Source organism: Loxodonta africana, chromosome 4 (assembly GCF_030014295.1).
Source record: "Loxodonta africana isolate mLoxAfr1 chromosome 4, mLoxAfr1.hap2, whole genome shotgun sequence".
NCBI lineage: Eukaryota > Metazoa > Chordata > Mammalia > Proboscidea > Elephantidae > Loxodonta > Loxodonta africana.
Genome location: NC_087345.1, coordinates 141,695,605 through 141,714,711, shown reverse-complemented (window position 1 = coordinate 141,714,711; position 19,107 = coordinate 141,695,605). Strand labels below are relative to the sequence as shown.

Genomic DNA, 19,107 nt, shown 5'->3' with positions numbered 1-19,107 from the left:
ACAACAGAGAACCCCTGAGGGAGCAGGAGAACAGTGGGATGCGGACCTCAAATTCTTGTGAAAAGACCAGACTTAATGGTCTAACTGAGACTAGAAGGACCCTGGGGGTCATGGTCCCCAGACCTTCTATTAGCCCAAGACAGGAACCATTCCCAAAGCCAACTCTTCAGACAGGGATTGGACTGGACTATAAGATACAAAATGATACTGGTAAAGAGTGAGCTTCTTGGCTCAAGTAGACACTTGAGACTATGTGGGCAGCTTCTGTCTGGAGGGGAGATGAGAAGACAGAGGGGGACAGAAGCTGGCTGAATGGACACGAGGAATACAGGGTGGAGAGAAGAAGTGTGTTGTCTCATTAGGCAGAGAGCAACTAGGAGGCCATAGCAAGATGCATATAAATTTTTGTGTGAGAGACTAGCTTGATTTGTAAACTTTCACTTAAAGCACAATTAAAAAAAAAAGATATAAATAAATAAAAAGAAAAGATATTTGGTCCTCATTTTCTGCCCTGTAGATTTTCAGATTATGAGTACAATAAGCCCAGTTTTTGCTGCTGACAATCTTCTTCAATAAAGCTTAAAAACGACAGCCCGTTTCGCATTTTACGGTGCCTGCACTTGACAGAATATTCTTCCAAAATGGCCTCACAATTTTATACCCTGTTTCCTGCTGTCATCAGATGCTACACATTTTCTGTTAGACAATGTTGAGTCACACCTGAAAGAGGCTGACTCCTTTTGGAGGTGGCTCCAGACACAAAAGGCCCCCCGTGGAGATGGTTCTACCACAAAAGACCAAGATGTTGGCTCAGGACTGAGCAGCCACAACCTCAGCAGCATTGCATACCTCCTTTCAGCTCCTCCTGGGCCTGCTCCCTGCTCCAATTCATTGTTTCTGATCCTGTGACCAGGTACTTGCACCCAGCCATTCTCCTCTTTGTTTCTGCCTCAAGATCTAAGCTTGAGAAGGTTCTGCCCAACTTAGTAAGTCCAGCTCAAGGGCCACTGCTGCCAGCTGGCTCACCATTCTCCTTGGCGAGCTCATGAGCTGCAATCCCCAGAGCCAACCTTTGATATGTGAAAATTAGTTCCTGCTTCTAATCAAAGCATTTAGAAAGAAAAGCTATATCTTTAGTTCTGATCTGGGATTTGAAAAAAATCTTCAAATGATTTATTTTCAAAACTGGTGATTTGCTTGCCTTACCCTTCTGCTTGAATCGTCAACTTTGTTTTTCTTTTCTATTTGTGCGTTCCTTTTGATTCCTCTGACTTCTTAAAAATTAAATAATTTTGAACTTTGGCACATTCTTAATGGGGAAATTCCTAATTCCTTTACATTTTCACTTTAGAATTTCTTCTTTACTAAATGGATGACTCCTCACGTTTTTGAGAAGATGGCAACAAGGAGCCCAGGAGCTCCAGAGGCCTAGGAGCTGAAGAACTGAAAGTGCTGTGGGGTTTGTAAGTCAATGTAGGGGCGGAAGGCTGTGAGAGTGGGCCTGGGAAGGAGTGGGGTGCAGGCCAAGTATATAGACCATGTACGTGTCATAGAAGTCACTGGCACGGTCTCACATTTCTTAATTAGTGTGACCTGCATGATGTATCCCGACAGTCACTTCCAATAATTGTTATTAGTTGCCATTGAGTCAGCTTCGACTTGTGGTGATCTTAGGTGTAACACAATATAACGTTGCCTGGTCCTGGGCTGTCTTTACGATCATTGCTATGTCCGAGTCCATTGTTTTGGCTCTTGTGTCAATCCTTCTTGTTTTCATTTGCCCTCTTCTTTACCAAGCATGGTGTCTTTTTCTAGCAGTTGGCCTTTTCTGATTATGGGTCCAAGGTAAATGTGCCAATAATTGTAATTCCTGATATTTATTGAGAACTTACTGCACACCAGGCTTTTTGCATGTATTTCTCATTTAATTCTCATAATGACTCAGTGTGGTGGGTACTTTTATGATCTCCATTTTCAGATCAAGAAACTGAAGAGAGGGTAAATAACATGGCTACGGCCACATAGCTGGCAGGGGGCAAAGCTAGATCTGTCTCCAGCATCAGTGCTCTTAAACCCTCTGGCTCCTGGTCATCAGTGCTTTGTCCACTTACTCCCTCTTGGAGCCATTACTCTTCTTGTCAGTCTCCCCCACATCCCACCCTTGCTTCTTCCCTCTCCTGGTAATGCCCTGTCCCCATATCCCTGTGTTTTCTCCCTAAATCATTTACATTTTATCATATCTGCCTTCTACCCTCTGTCCAATAGGTTGCCCCAAAAGCCACAATCACATTTTGAGGAAAGGCACACTTCCCAAAGTTCATGATCAGATTTTGGAGGGCCTATTTGTGGTGCTTGTTGTCCAAAAACCTGCGTTCTGGACCTTACAACACGTACAAACATATGCATAAACCGACCTGTGCATATATACACACACCTTCACATACAAACACACATAAACTCATTCATACACATAAACCCGTACAAACACGTGCATAAATCCTCCCCATATGCACACATACAAACACACGCATCATCCACCTACAAACACATGCACAAACACATGAACTTACATACACACAAACACATAAATATACACACATGCAGAAATCCACACAAATACACAAACACAAATAAACCTATATGCACATACACAAACATATATAAGCACACACGTAACTCACACACACAACATAAACCCTCATATACACAAGCACATAAATACATATAGCAACATATGTACACACACACACCCACTATTCCCCACAAACACACAAATAAACCTCCATGCACACACAGAAACACACACACGTACAAATATGCTCAAAAACACACACCACACACACTTGCTGCCTAGGCCCTGTCAGACCTCCTCTTCCCTGCCTCCCCGTGCAGTGTGAGGCTGGAGTGAAGTGAAACCTGCCCTGACAGGAAGTGAAACTGGATGGTGAACTTTTCTGGTGCTTCTGACACAGCTGTTGGGGGGACTAAGCAAACAGTCTGTAGTTTCTGGAGCTGCTCTGAGGTAACTGGGATTCCCTGGGGTAGGGGTCTGAACAGCGGCTGTGAAGGTCTGGGTGGAGCTCTGGGCTTGTGAGCTGACAGCTGGGACTTTGGGGTCTTAGCCTTTGTTTACTTGTCAATATCCACCCAGTCCCCCGTCTTAAATCAGTTTCTAACTCTCAGTCAGGAGGAAGAACATAGGTTTTTTTCCACAACAGTCTTCTGAAAATGGTTGCAGGCCCAAGGACTTTTATTGAAGTCACAGATATACACCGTTTGTTTCTTTGTTCTTGGTCTAGAAACACACTATTTTAATTAAATTTTCATACACCCTCTTTTATAAGTAAAAGAAAAATCTGTGGAGACAGAGAGAACATGAGGTAGGTAGACCAATAAATGTTGATATAGATTATTTTTCCTTGTGTTTGACTGAGCTAGTCCTGGCCAATATTAGACGAACTTTTGTCTGGCTGGTCAGGAAAAGTCCCCAGACGATGTGCCACGTAATTCTGGACCAGTAATCCTCTCATTTTTTTTTTTTTTTTCCCTCATATTTTCGGGTCCTTCTTAGGGAGGACAGCGATGAAAATTTCTAAACTTGGTGGCTTCGGCTATAGGGAGAGAGGAACAATGGGGTGGGGTTGGTAAGTGGAAGATGCAGCAAGGGGTGGGTGTGATGGTGACTTAGATGTCACTGCCCACTTTCTCTGGTGATTTCAAATGAGGGCAAAGACTTACTTGGTTGTAGTCTGAGGAGAGATGCAAAGACTTAATGAAGTTGAAGGCATTCTTCACAAGTCTAACTCTCTGATTCTCAAGGTATATACCTTATGGTAACTGTGATACTGGAGTAAACAGCCATCTAGTTCTTCCTAAAATTCCCTCTCGGCATTCGATTTACCATAGAATAATTGAATGCCAGAGCTGGATAGAATCTTGCATGTAATCTAGTCCAATGTTTACCAAACTTTTATTTGTTGTCATATCCCTGTACCTCTATTTACTTAACATTTTTCTTTAAATTAACTTACTTAAAATTTTTTAGTTCAATTTAAATAACAATGCTAAAAAAACCAAACCTGTTGCTGTAGAGTCAATTCCAACTCGTAGTGACCCTACAGGACAGAGTAGAACTGCCCCATAGGATTTCCAAGGAGGGGCTGGTGGATTCAAACTGCTGCCCTTTTGGTTAGCAGACAATGCTCTTAACTACTGCACAACCAGGACTCCTAAATAACAATAGTCATAATGGGTGTGAGGTGCTAATACGCTTTTTAATACTACATGCTTATCAAAGTAATTCATAGTCATTATCAGCAAAACTGGAAACCCTGGTGGCGTAGTGGTTAGGTGCTATGGCTGCTAACCAAAAGTTTAGCAGTTCGAATCCACCAGGCCTGCCTTGGAAGCTCTATGGGGCAGTTCTACTCTGCCCCACATGGTCTCTATGAGTCAGAATCTACTCGACGGCAACGGGTTTTACTGATGATACACACATCACACTTTGGGAAACAGTAATATAGTCTAATTCATCCTTTTTACAAGAAGGGTGACTTGGACTATGTATGAGGAAACTGATATACACTAAGTAATTTGCCCAAGGTCTCACAGTTAAAGACTGATACTAATTTGGGACTATTCCTGAAGTCTCCTAATTTATAGTCTTCATTCTTTCCAATATACTGTATCATCCTTTCTGTTCTGGTACATATAATTCCAAGTATTCATAAACAATTCTTAAATGCAATTAAAATAGATAACCCATGTGAAATGCTTAACATAGTACCTGGTAAAAGAGAACTCTTAATAAATGCAAGGTTTTTGTTTTTCCTTCCTTCGCTAAATTCCTGCTCACTGTCAACTTGGACTAGGCACTCTCTGGAAGCTTTTAGAATATTTTTTAATGCCAGTGTTCTGAGATATCAAGACAATGTATCTTGGCATGGGTATTAATAATTCATTGTGCTATGCTAGGTACTCAACAAGTCTTTTCAATTTTGAGACTCAGGTCTTTAGCTCTGGAATAATTTCTTATATTATTTATTTGATTATTTCCTCCCATCTATTTCTTCTTCTTTTCCTTCTGAAATGTCTATTTCTTGAGTGTTGGATTTTCTGGCCCAATAATCCTCTCATTTTATTTTCTCCTACTTTTTAAGTGTTTTCTTCAACTGTATCTTTTAATATTTTCTATGTAAATTTTTAGACTTCAGCTTTCATATTTTTAATTTCTAAAAACTTTTGTATTTTCTGTTCATTTTTATAATCTGTTTCTGTTTTATAGACACAATGTCTTTTTTTTTTTTTTTCTAATTTCTCTAAGGATAATAGTTGTACTTCTTTTACATTTTTTCTTTTATTTCCTGAATTGCCAGTTTCTTCCTGGTTCCCTCTCTCTGTGTGTTTTAGTTTGGTCTGTGTGTGTCTCTCTCTCTCTCATGTTAGAGACTTTCCTCAAATGTCTCGTGATCCACTGTTCTGAGCTCTGGATGTATTTAAAAGTAAAACTCTAAAAATCTGATTGCAGTTTCTTTCTCTTTGTGTGAGCAAAGCTTGCTGACTGAAAAGCTTCCCTATAATGAGACCTCATATTTAGGAACCTCTTACATTTCTGTACCTATAGGTCTTTTCTCTGGGGTCTCAGAAAAAAATCCTTCAATATCCTGCCTGCTGGTTATCTGAGAACAGGGTGGGAGAAAGGAAGTGAGAGTTCCACAGGTAAATATGTAGATTTTCACTTACTCATTCCCCCTTTCTAAAAAAAATTTTTTTAGCTTTGTTGAGTCTCAATCTGATCAATTTCCTCTTCTAGGCATCGCAATGTCGGTGGGTGGCCCATCTAGGCAGGCAGCCCTGCTCCCCCTCCTTTTGGCTGTGGTGTTGCCTTTGTCCTGCTCAACCATATCCATAGATGAGGCACGGAATGAGCTGATAAAGAGAGAGAAGATGGCACGGCTGGGTGGGCAACTTGTGCTGAAGGAAGAAGAGGAACAGGCCAATGGGAAGCTCATGACATTCAAAAAGGCTGAGATAACCGAGGCCATGAGGACCCAGAGGTTCCCACCCAGCATGCACTTTTTCCAGGCCAAGAAACTCATTGAGGAAAGTGAGGTGTTCCATATCCTGAAGAAGATGCCAAAAGGTAGGTTTGGAGAGGGGCAGTTTGGGGGCCCCGGGAAGGTATGGGGAAACTTCTAGCTGCTTATTGGAAGTCTGTGCTACTTATTATTCTTAACAAGGACAGTATCTAAAGAAGTACTCAGCAGAGTAGCTGGGAATGCCACTCAGCAACCCTGATCCATTGTCCTCTCTGGAAAACTAGGAAGGCATGTTTGATGGTAGCTGCAGGTTCACCCTCAAAACCAGAAACCTTGCTTCTGAGGGAACTCAGCTTCAGAGAGGCAGTAGTGGGGTTGTGTGGGTGGGGAGTTGTCCCTGGTTGTTACTGGTCTTCCCTGACAAAGCTGGAAAAGTGTCTGGCCATAAGACAGTGTACAGGGCCTGTAGAATATTGTTATTCCCTTCACATCTTTCCTTTCACCTCATTCTCCTGTTCCTATTCCAGGGACTCAGTCACCAAATAGGATACAATATGATATAGTATCACCAGGTGGTATAAACAAATTTCCATGAATAGTAAAATAATTATAATCTCATACATAGAAATAGCAGTTTGCCACTTACTTTTCTATACCTTGCTTTATTTAAATGTTATAAGTTAAGATTAAAATAAAAATAACTGTGAGATTGGTAGAGTGTATCTTGTCATTCTCAGTTGACGGGGAACGTAAGGCTTAGAGATAGAGACGCTCCAGCCTCACACACCTGGGACACCTGCCACAGGTTCAGTGTCAGGACCAGGTACTGCGTAGAGCAGGAAGAGCAAAGGGACAGTGTATACTGTGCCTTGACATGCACTGGGGTCAAAACTGGCAGAAGTCTGAAGGGCCAGCATGGGGCCCCAAATGGCAAAGCCTGCAGGTCAAAAGCCCCACAGGTACTGGCCTTCAGCAGAGAATGAGAAGCAAGCATGTGGGTGGGGGGCTGGGGAGAAGAGTAAGGGGACCAACAGCAGCTGTACAAGCAGGGCCTGGGTGCCTGCAGCTCACTCTTGTTAACATCCCTTTATCCAGTGTGGGATGCAGAGGCCTTATTTAAAGACATGGGCTCCAAACAGAGAGCTAGAAGCTGGTGGAGCACCACTTGAACTCTAGTCTTCTGATTCCACACCCGACACACTTATGGTTTCTGACTAATGAGCGAGGAAGATAAGGAAGCCTCATTCTTTGCTACAGCAAAGAAGGCAGTGGCCGTAATGGGAAGACAAAAGCAAGAAATAGATCAGGTCTTGGAGCTAGAGTGATAAAGATATATTTTTCTCCAGAAGAACTTGGCCAGATAAAAATTCTTACGCCTTCCACTTCTTGTCCATTGGCACCATCCTCACAAGCCCCTAACCCTGAAATCAGGGCTTCCCTTCTTTCACTTCCCTCACCGTCTTCTTTCCCTTCCAGGGGCTGCCTTACACCTCCATGACTTTGGCATGGTGGATGTGGACTGGCTGGTGAAAAATGTCACCTACAGGCCCCACTGCCATATCTGTTTCACTGCAAAAGGGACCTTGTGGTTCAAATTTGCTCACCCAACCCCTCCCACCCCCAGTCAAGAAGGATGTTCAAAGTGGATTTTGCTGGAGCAGTATAGAAAAGATCTGAAGAACGTCACTGAGTTTGACAACAGGTGAGTGGTGATCCAGAAAACAGGGGTTGCACACCTGTCATAGGTAACATGCAGTATGCAGGTGTGTGTCACTTGGTACAAACTCTTATACAAAAATTTGGCCTAAAAAAAAAAAAATCAGGAGGTGTTTTCTTTTTAACTTTACAGACGAGTATTTTGCTTCACAAAAGCTTTTAGTGCCGTTTCTTCCCATAGTAAGTTCCTGGTGCATTTAAAAACCTGATTTGATCAGCAACGCTGTTGTTGCATAAAATGAAATTTGTCTTGATGATCAATGAGGCCAGCTCCTGGGATGATAACAAGCAGCTGGTAGATGAAACAGTTTAAAAACACGCTAAAGCAACTTAACAAACTTTTATAGTAATATTATTATAAGTAGTAATATTATAATATATACTATAAAAATAGTATATAATAATATAAAGAAGTAATATTATAAGAAATCATAGTATTGTTACTTGTATAGTAATGTTATAAAACACTTCTTTTAGTCATAGAACAACCTACAGAGTACTTTCATGAGGCTATTTACCTTTATGAAATAAGAAACATGAAGCTCAGCATGGTTAAGTAAGTGGTCCAAGGCCACACAGCTCATAAATGGCAGATCTGGGATGTAAACTATATCACCCAAAGAAGGTCAAACCCACCCAGTGGTACAAGAGAGGAAGGCCTGGTAATCTTCTTCCACTAGGAGAACCCTATGGGGCAATTCTACTTTGTAACATGGGATTGTCAGAGTCTACTTGATGACATTGGGCTTTATTTATTTATTTTTGTACTACTCAAAGAGAGCTTGGTCTCAATGTAAGTACCTAAAAGTCAGATGGGCTAAGCAAATGGAGGGAGAATAGGAGAGCCTGGCTGGGTGAGCCAACCTCCTGAGCTGCCTACTGGGGAGTACAAAGGCTACAGCCAGCTACCTGGTCACGGGATGGAGCCCTTGGGTCGGAGAGCCAGGGATACTACCTTTTGCCTCCTCCTTATCACCCTCACGTCCTGGTTTGCTTTTGGGTGGGAGAAGCCAGGCGTGTAGAAACCCTACAGGTGCCTGTATGCAATGGCCTGAAGCGTGCTCCTTCACACACAAACGCTTGTGTCCTGGGCAGCTTGCTGAAGAATTTCACTCTGATGACTGAGAACCCCGAGATGACTTATGCAAACCAAAGTGCTGTTTGGGCAAGGTTTGAAACCATCTTCACGACAATCACTGGCCTTGTCCATTACGCACCAGTGTTTAGAGACTACATCTTCCAGGGCCTGGAGGAATTCTACCTGGACAACGTGATCTACTTGGAGCTCAGAGCCAAGCTGTCTCAGGTGAGCTGGCCTTTCTCTCCTTTCTTCTCCATTGCTCCTCTGCTCTGTGCTTGACTTTCAGATCTCACCCTGTTGGTCTTCATAGAGTCCACTCTAGTGCTGGTGAGAAGACTGAATGCTCATGAATTCCTCCCCCAGGTCACTAGTACAAGGGGATCCCCAAATGGACTGCACTGGCCTAAGCAGAACTGTGGCCATTACCCTCACTGCTCTTCTCCCTTCCACGGGCTGCACGGTGCCTCCTAGGTGCTGGGGGTTCCCTGGTCTTGGACCTTGGCCTGGATGCTGGGACCTTTCATGACATGTCTTCTTTCACATCCCTGAGTCCCTTACAACAATGCTTTTGCTGATGAATCTGGTCATGGATCTAGTCCCATGTGACAATGGTGGATGAGCTCCTGAGGGGTCCTTTCTGTGGAACGTAGTTGCATTTTAAGTGGGGACTTCTATAGTCAATCCATGAGTCCGGATCAACTCAATGGCAACGTGTTTGGTTTGGCTTTTTATGGGCAATGCTGTAGTCACAGAAGCTGTCAGAAATAGAATTGGGGCAGGGTTAATGTGTAAAAACAGGTTTCATACTAGCACACTGGTTTTATTTATCTATCTATTTATTTATTGTGCTTTAGGTGAAAGTTTACAGATCAAGTCAATCTCTCAGACAAAAAGTTATACACACCTTCCTGTGTACTCCTACCTGCTCTTCTGCTAATGAGACAGCACATTCCTCCTCTCCACCCTGTATTCTCTGTGTCCATTCAACCAGCTCCTGTCCGCCTCTTCCTGCTCATCTTACCACCAGACAGGAGTTGCCCACCCACATAGTCTCAACTGTCTACTTGAGCCACGCAGCTCACTCCTTACCAGTATCGTTGTCTATCTTACAGTCCAGTCCAATCCCTGTCTGTTGAGTTGGCTTCGGGAATGGTTCCAATATTGGGCTAACAACGGGACCGTGACCGTCAGGGTCCCTCCAGTTCAGTCAGACCATTAAGCCTGGCCTTTTTACAAGAATTTGAGATCTGCATCCCACTGTTCTCCTGCTCCATCAGGGATTCTCTGTTGTGTTCCCTGTCAGGGCAGTGACCGGTGGTAGCCGGACACCACCTAGTTCTTCTGGTCTCAGACTGATGGAGTCTCTGGTTTGTGTGGCCCTTTCTATCTCTTAGGCTCATCTTTACCATATGCCTTTGGTGTTCTTCATTCTTCCTTGCTCCAGGTAGCTCGAAACCAATTGATGCATCTTAGATGCCTGGTGGATTCAAACTGCACACCCTTTGGTTATCAGCTGTAGCATTTAACCACTACACCACCAAGGTTTCCTTTTGGGGGGGAGGGGGTTTAGATGGCTGCTTGCTGGCACCTAAGACCCCAGATGTCTCTCACCAAAGTGGGATGCAGAATGTTCTCTTAACGCATTTTATTATGCCAGTTGACCTAAATGTCCCCTGAAACCATGTCCCCAGGCCCCCATCCCTGCTACTCTGTTCTTTAAACCATTGGTTATATTCAGGAAAATTCTTTGCTTTTTATTTAGTCCAGTTGTACTGACTTCCCCTGTGTTGTGTGTTGCCCTTCCCTTCAGCTAAAATAATTTTTGTCTACTATCTAGTTAGTGAATATCCCTCTACTTCCCTCCACACCCTCGTAATCATCGAAGAATATTTTCTTCTGTGTTTAAATTTTATCTAGAGTTCTTGTAATAGTGGCTTCAAACATTTGTCCTTTTACAACTGACTAATTTCACTCAGCAAAATGTCTTCCAGATTGTGCCATGTTATGAAATGTTTCACAGATTCATCATTGTTCTTAATTGTTGTGTACTATTCCATTTTTTTTTTTTTTTTTTTTATGTAAACATACCATAATTTATTTATCCATTCATCCATCTATGGCCACCTTGGTTGCTTCCATCTTTTTGCTATTGTAAACAGTGCTACAATGAACATGTTGTTGTTGTTGTTAGGTGCCGTTGAGTCGGTTCCGACTCATAGCAACCCTATGCACAACAGAACGAAACACTGCCTGGTCCTGCGCCTTCCTTACAATCGTTGGTATGCTTGAGCTCATTGTTGCAGCCACTGTGTCAATCCACCTCCTTGAGGGTCTTCCTTTCTTCTGCTGACCCTGTACTCTGCCAAGCATGATGTCCTTCTCCAGGGACTGATCCCTCCTGACAACATGTCCAAAGTATGTAAGATGCAGTCTCGCCATCCTTGCCTCTAAGGAGCATTCTGGCCACACTTCTTCCAAGACAGATTTGTTCGTTCTTTTGGCGGTCCATGGTATATTCAATATTCTTCGCCAGCACCACAATTCAAAGGAGTCAACTCTTCTTCAGTCTTTCTTATTCATTGTCCAGCTTTCACATGCATGTGATGTGGTTGAAAATACTATGGCTTGGGTCAGGCGCACCTTAGTCTTCAGGGTGACATCTTTGCTCTTCAACACTTTGAAGAGGTCCTTCACAGCAGATTTGCCCAATGCAATGCGTCTTTTGATTTCTTGACTGCTACAATGAACATGGGTGTGTATATATCTATTCGTGTGAAGGCTCTTATTTCTTTAAGGTATATGCCAAGGAGTGGGATTGCTGGATCATATGGTAGTTCTATTTCTAGCTTTTGTGTATAAGAATTCCAGTCTCTCCACAACCTCTGCAACATTTATTATTTTGTGTTTTTTGGATTAATGCCAGTCTTGTTGGGGTGAGATGGAATGTTATTGTAGTTTTGATCTGCATTTCTCTAAAGACTAATGATCGTGAGCATTCCTCATGTATCTGTTAGCAGCCTGAATGTCTTCTTTGGTAAAGTGCCTGTTCATATTCTTTGCCCATTTTTTAATTGGGTTATTTGTCTTTTTGTTGTTGAGTTTTTGTGGTGTCATATACATTTTAGAGATCAGATGCTGATTGGAAATACCATAGCTAAAAATTTTTGCAAGCCTGTAGGTAAATCTTTTTACTCATTTGGTGAAGTCTTTGGATGAGCATAAGTGTTTGAACACACTGGTTTTTAAAGGTATAAAAGGGTAGGGAGGCACTGGACAGCCTGTGCTCCCCCTGTCTCTCATATGCCCATTACTGGTGGCTTCCAGCAGAAGCAGAGCATTGCTGTTGGGGTCTGGCAGTGCTGGCTGGGTATCTGCAAGGAGGGCAAGGGCCTGGTGACTCCCAACTTCCCTTTTTCCCAGCCTGGGGCTCTCTCTACTGGAGTCTGCTCAGGATCAAGGCCCTGGAGGCTCCCTGCAGGAAGCCTTCCCCTGGCTCTTCCTGCCCTTTGAGTACTACCAACCCTCATTGCTGTTTCCTGTCTGTTCTACTACGGAAGCTTCCTCACTGATTTTCCTCCAAACCATTCTACATCCAACCTTGTCTTTAATCTCCCTGAAATATACTTTTTTGTGATTCCCAAGTGTTGATGGAATAAAGTTCAAACTCTTTGGCATGTAAGGAAAGTCACTCATAACACAGAGTGTATTCACCACCCCACCCTTATTTTTCAATCTTTCTCCCTTAATCCTTCCCCCCTCCCCTTTCATCAAACACCTGCAAGCTCCTGCTCTGTGTCAGGCCCTACGCTAGGTGCTGGGTGAACAAAGGCATATAGGACAGAATCCACACCCAATCCTTTCTCAGTGGGGAGACCAACAGGTAAAGAAATGAATGTAACCAATATTCTTATAGATGTTAAAGAACTGTTTATGCGGTATGGTGAGAAGACAAAGAAGAAAGTGGCCAGTGTTACCTTTTGGAGAATCTGATGAAACCAAAAAATTTCCTATTTAAGGTAGTGTTTCTCACACTTAAACCACATACATCTGTAAAATGAAACAAAGGTTTCAGGAAACATTGCAATATAAAATGACTGATATTTTACATTCTTTTTTTTTTTTTTTTTTTAGTGCTGGTTAACTCAGTGCCGTCGAGTCGATTCTGACTCATAGCGACCCTACGGGACAGAATAGAACTGCCCCATAGAGTTTCCAAGGAGTACCTGAGTTTCCAACTACGCCACCAGGGTTCCCTAATGCTGGTTAAAAAAAAAAAAAAAGGACCCCCTAAATTGATTTCACTACTCCCAGATTGATTTGAGGCACTGGTTCACTGGTAGAATTTTCACCTTCCATGAGGGAGACCCAGGTTAGATTCCTGACCGATGCACCTTGTGCACAGTCACCACCCATCTGTCAGTGGAGGCTTGTATGTTTTGTTTCTATGATGCTGAAGAGGCTTCAGTGGAGCTTCCAGGCTAAGGCAGACTAGGAAGAAAGGCATGGCGATCTACTTCTGAAAATCAACCAATGAAAATCCTGTGTGAATCACAGCAGCCTGATACCATTGTGCATGGCGTCACCATGAGTTGGAGGACGACTCAATGGCAGCTAACAGCAACAACACTCCCAGGTTGATGTAAATGGCTCACAGGCTCCCTAATGAAGGATGAACCTGGCCCCCAAAAAACCAAACCCAAGCTCACTGCCATCTAGAGGCCCTATACCAAACCTCAACCATACTCGTTGCCGTTGAGGAGATTCTGACTCATAGCCACCCTATAGGACAGAGTAGAACTGCCCCATGGGATTTCCGAGGAGCAGCTGGTGGATTTGAACTGCTGGCCTTTTGGTTAGCAGCTAAGCTCTTAACCACTGTACCACTGGGGCTTCAGAGGCTCTTGAGTTGATTCTGACTCATAGTGACCCTATAGAGTAAAACTGCCACACAGGGCTTCCAAGGCTGTAAATTTTTATGGAAGCATCTTTCTACCGTGGAGCAGCTGGTGGGTTCTAACCATCGACCTTTCAGTTAGCAGCCGAGCACTTTAACCACTGTGCCACCGGGACCCACACCTGCTTCAAGAACCAGTTATTCTAGTTGTGGGTCAGGGCTCCCTCTCTCTTTGTAGGAAACCAAGCTTCAAGTCTCAACTCTCCTTTTTCTTTGCCTGCGGGACTGACCCACCTTTTTCCTTAGATATGTTAATACCTCAGTAAGGTTATCTTTAGGCTGGGCCCTGCTGAGTCCAGCCTCCCAGGAGACTTTGCATATCTCCACTTGGATCTGCTGTCTGTTTGACAGTTTAGCTATCTGAGCACACACTTATAATCCTTTTTCTGAGTTCTTGAGAGGTGAAGTGAGGCTGTCCTTGGCTCCTCAGTAGAGCTTTCATCAGTTTTGTGAGCGGAGTAGATAAGACCTAAAAAAAAAAAAAAAAAAAAGACCTAGGTACAAAAAATTATGGATCAGTGCATTCAGTGCTAAATGATAAAGAGAACAATCCTTTTAAAAGAAGAGAGAGGCCCTGATCCATCTTCTGGAGAGAACAGGATTCTTGAAAGAGATGAGCTGGCACAATTTATTCCCATGTGTTTGGCCTGGAAAACTCTTCTCTCCACCACAGACCTGCCCCATCTAAGCCCCAGCCTCCTCTCTGGGCCCACTTAAGTCCTGCCTCCTTAGTGTATCAGGTCCTTCACTGCCTTCCTTGTCCTGTGGCATTCAGTATTCCCCTCCTTTGTCTTCCTTCGTGTTTTTCTCCAGGCCCCCTCTTTTGTTACCTCATGTTATTTATGTCATAACACATAAGTACTGATTTTCCAACTAAATTGTGGGTTATTTCAGACTGGCACCAGCTCTTATATTTTCTAATATCCTCGGCAGGCACCAACAATGAAATCACACTTGTTGGTGGTAGTTCTCAAACTTTGGGGTACATAGGAGTACTTTGGAGGTACTCTTTAAGGTTCCTGCTTTTGGACCCTGACCTCCCAGAATTCTGATTCTGAGTGATGCTGTAGGGTGGGGTCAGGAAACTACAATGTTAACTAGCCCTTAAGTGGTTTGATGCAGATGGATGACCCAGACCACACTTTGAGAAAGGGCTTAATTCACTTTGACCTTTACAAAGCACTTTGCCTACAAGGCATCTGAGACTGAGTGGAAGAAAAGATATTAATTCATTTCCTAAATGTGGAAACTGAGGCTCACTAAGGCCATGATGGTAGTAACAGGTGACCAGATAGAGGCTGCACTCCCAAATTCAGTGCTTTTCCCATTGCGCTGGGCTTTCTGAGCTTCAGGGCAGCCACCTTCATCTCAAAAGAAGCTCTCAGGGAGGATATCCAGCTTTTTTTGTTTTGTTTTGTTACTTCCTGAGGGGAAATGACATTCCCTAGGATGAGCTGAGTTGGTGCTTTACCTAGAACTAGCCCCTGGCAGGGGAGTAGCTTCCCACTGGACAAATCCCGGCAGTGTCTTCAGCGTGAGTGCTGAGAGCCATCTCTTAATCTTATACAACCTCCGGCTCTTGGAGGGTGACAAGAAAAACAAAACAAAACAAAAAAAACCCCAAACCCATTGCAGCCAAGTCGATTCTGACTCATAGTAGAGCCACATAGAGTTTCCAAGGAGCACCTGGTGGATTTGAACTGCCAACCCTCTTGGTTAAACAGGCTTAGTACTTAACCACTATGCCACGAGGGTTCCCAAGAGAAGGGAGGGAAAAAATTGCTGAGATGGTTTGGCTCTTGGTGGGTTTGAGGTCTGTGACTTTCATCTTGAGCCTAGTGGGGATGTATCTGGGGAAGTTGCTGAGAAAATGGATTGGAGAGAAAGGCTGAAGCAATGCTTTCCTGTTGCATCCCTCCCCCTTTACTGTGGTGGGTATTTTCTCCTTACTGAGTTTGACATGACAGGAGTAGGACTCTAGGATAGGCAACTTGCGGGAGGACACTGCCTCGCTCCCGTCCTTGCTCCCCTCTTTACACCCCCCACCCCACTCCAGCCAGCCTTCCTAGAAGGTAGAGGGCTGCTGGGATTTCTGATTCCGGTGGACACTGAGGGGGATGGGATAGACCATTTGTCCTGGCCTGACCCTCGAACAAAGGCTTCTTGCAATGGAGAGTCTGTGCCTTAATGCCCCCCATTAGCCAGAGTAGGGGGAGCCATCAACACATTAACAACTAAAAACAGTCTTCACTGGAATTCTTTTGCTGAGCCGCATTACCTCCCCCTTCTTGGCTGTGGGGCTAATTCAGAGCCTGGGGATGATGTTGATGGACTATCCTGGCTGCTCAGCCTCCTATTGTGTTACTAATGCTCTATAACAAAGGCTACTAGCCTATAGCAACAGTTGCTAGGCGGGTCTTCTGTCCTGGGCTCCGGCCCCTTCCCCCACTGCCCAAATCTGACGCTCAGACTGGGCCTAGGCAAGTTTTTGGTGTGGTACTCTTAAGAGACCCAAAAGGATTAGCAACAGCAGACCGCCCTGCTGGCACTTACTGATGGGAGACATGTCGGTGGGAAAGAGAACCTTGATGGTCGCCCCCAGACATTTTTGGTGGATGCTGTGTGTAACAAGCGCTCCTATTGCCCTCCTACCACATCCCCAAACACACACACTTTTTCCTGGATTCTTGGCAGAAGGAAACCTTGGTGGCATAGTGGTTAAGAGCTACGGCTGCTAACCAAAAGGTCAGGCAGTTCGAATCCACCCAGGCACTCTTCGGAAACCTTATAGGGTGGTTCTACTCTGTCCTATAGGGTTGCTATGAGTCTGAATTGACTCGATGGCAGTGGGTTTTTGGTTTGGTTGGCAGACAGTTTTTTGAAAATTGTTGCTGAATACTGGTGTTCTTGGTGTTACTCTGCAAGAATACTATCGAGGCTAGGGCCCCTCTCAATTGCTCCTCTTTGTGGTAGCGCTTATTCTACTATGTTGTAATTGTGCTGTTTACTTTTCTATTGAATCTGCAGAAATGGTAGCGCTAGACCCTGGCTATCAACGGTAATCACCTGGGGAGTTTAAAAACACCGGTTTCTACCCCCAGAGATTCTGATTTCGTTGCTCTGGAGTGGGAACCAGCATCACCAGTCCCTGTGATTCTAGTGTGCAGCTGACGCTGTCTAGAATATGGAATTGGTGAGGGCTGGGGCCACCCTTAGGGAGGAAGGCACCTCAGGGTAAACGTCATGCTGACTTTCAGCAGATATTCAGCCCCCTTCAAATATGGGGTGAGGCTGAGTTCTTTAACCTTTTAAGGCCTCCATATCCTCATCTATAAAATGATATCTACCTAACAGAGTAGTTTGAGGATTAAATGAGATGATGGATGTGGAGCTCTGGGTACACACTGGGCACATTGTAGAAGTTCAGTTAATACTTGTGGAATTTATGATGCTCTAGCAGTGAAAGTCAATTGCATTAAACCAAGAAAAAACCGAACCAATTGCTGTTGAGTTGATTCCGACTCATGTCAACCCCATTAGAGTAGAACTGCTTTCCATAGGGTTTTCCAGGCTGTGATCTTTCAGGAACAGATCACAGGCTTTTCTTCTGAGGCACTTCTGGGTGGGTTTAAAACACCAACTTTCAGGTTAGTAGGTGAGCTCTTGAGGGACTCCATTAAATGCATTGGAAGTTAGAAACTTTGGGTTCTAGTTTATGGTCTAATACAAGCTGATTGTGTGAATTTGAGCAGCTCTCTGCTCCCAAGTTTCCCTAACGGTTCCTTCCTGCTTCAAAACTTTATTTCTCCCTCATATATTAGACAATAAAACTTTGAACCTTTTATCAGTTTATGTAAATAGTATGTAGTTCAAATAAGTTCCCCACAGATTTATAGTTTCTCAGTTAAACTACAGTTAAAAATTGAGATAATCTAAATTGAGTTCCATGTACTTTTAATTCAAGACTTAATCAAATGGATAGAGCAGCTTTTTGTATCATTTACCCATGCTTACAAATTATTTAATTCTGAATTATTAACTCATCTTCCTAAGACAACTGTAGGTTCTGAGTTGCTTTTTTGAGACCTGGTGATAGATGTGTAATAATAATAGTTATTATTGAGAGTTATCATTTCTAAATGTTTTGCAAATACTAATTCATTTGGCCCTTGCAATAGCCCTATGAGGTATGATTGATTTGGGACAGACTGGATCTCCAATCTGAATTAAGAAGGCTCCCCAGACCCCCCACATCAGCTGAGAACCTTCTGTAACCCTGGGTTCATTAGCAGTATCTAACCACACTAGCTGTGAGGCTGTGTGGAGTTGCAGGTCTTCCCCAACTCCAGAGAGAGGTCTCCCACTCCTTCAAATAGGGTGCTCTTGAGCATTCAGATCCTTTTCTGGCACTTCTGTCCAGCCGGCAGTTTCTTTGCAAGAGACTGTAGCTGCAGGAAGGCAGGGCAGAGGCAGCCAAGGCGTTGATTTACTGGGGGCATCAGTAGACTAGGAAACCATTCTGAATGCCGCTTCAGCATCTGCAGCCCCAGAGGCCAGATTCCGACTTTGTGGAGCTCCATGCTATGGGAACTAGCAGTGGGGTTTGAACCCTGGAAGGCAGGGGTCCCAGACTTCTCTAGAGATAAGCACTAGATTGACAGGATTGATGACTTGGAACCACTGCCATATGCAAGCCCCCATCATGCCTCTGGTTGCATCATTTGCATAGTTCTGCATACTTGATTAATCTGACAGGGATCTCCTTTTAGGCAGAATTATCATCTGTTGTTTTTTTATTTTGTCTTTTGCTTCTTTCTTTTCTCCATGGAACACTTGCACAAACAGCCATCTATTCATCCATTTCCTAAAATGTGCCTGGTACTTTTACAATTCCACAATGAACAGCACTCTTCTTAAATTAAGAAGAGTTATTTATGGAGTGCCTACTCTGGTGCAAGAGGAGGGGAGATGAGGGATAAAAACTACTTGGACCCTACCCTCAAGGGACTCATAATCCCGTTGGGGTATCTGGGCAGGTGCCTCAGTAGTGATACAGCACTGAAGACTATTTTTCCCTGCTGCTAACCTCTGGGCAATGCCAAGACTATTTCAAGTAGCAATTCTGGGTTGAGTTAAAACACTGGTTCTCAATCTTTTTGGTCCCAGGACCCCTTTGTATTCTTAAAATTTTTGAGGACACCAAAGAGCTTTTGTTTATGTGGATTTTATCTACTGATGTGTACTGTACTAGAAATTAAAACAGACATTTTTAGAACACAGTAATACACAAGCACACAATCCATTAACTGCCGGAGCCA

At 43.7% G+C, this 19,107-nt stretch overlaps 1 protein-coding gene across 3 annotated transcripts in view; it reads left to right on the top strand.

Moving 5' to 3' along the window:
• The first annotated feature begins 2,895 nt into the window (after window positions 1-2,895).
• Window positions 2,896-19,107, top strand: part of ADA2 (adenosine deaminase 2) — a 30,123-nt gene continuing 13,911 nt past the window's right edge. Inside the window, exons 1-5 of one of the 3 annotated variants that reach the window (XM_023548974.2) lie at window positions 2,896-3,022; window positions 5,624-5,718; window positions 5,813-6,142; window positions 7,515-7,740; window positions 8,850-9,060. In XM_023548974.2, coding sequence (XP_023404742.1) covers window positions 5,821-6,142; window positions 7,515-7,740; window positions 8,850-9,060 — 759 coding nt within the window. In that variant the 5' untranslated portion in view covers window positions 2,896-3,022; window positions 5,624-5,718; window positions 5,813-5,820. Of the gene's footprint in view, window positions 3,023-5,430; window positions 5,719-5,812; window positions 6,143-7,514; window positions 7,741-8,849; window positions 9,061-19,107 lie in introns of those variants that run through there. The other 2 variants (XM_023548975.2, XM_023548973.2) reach the window with 2 other exon arrangements.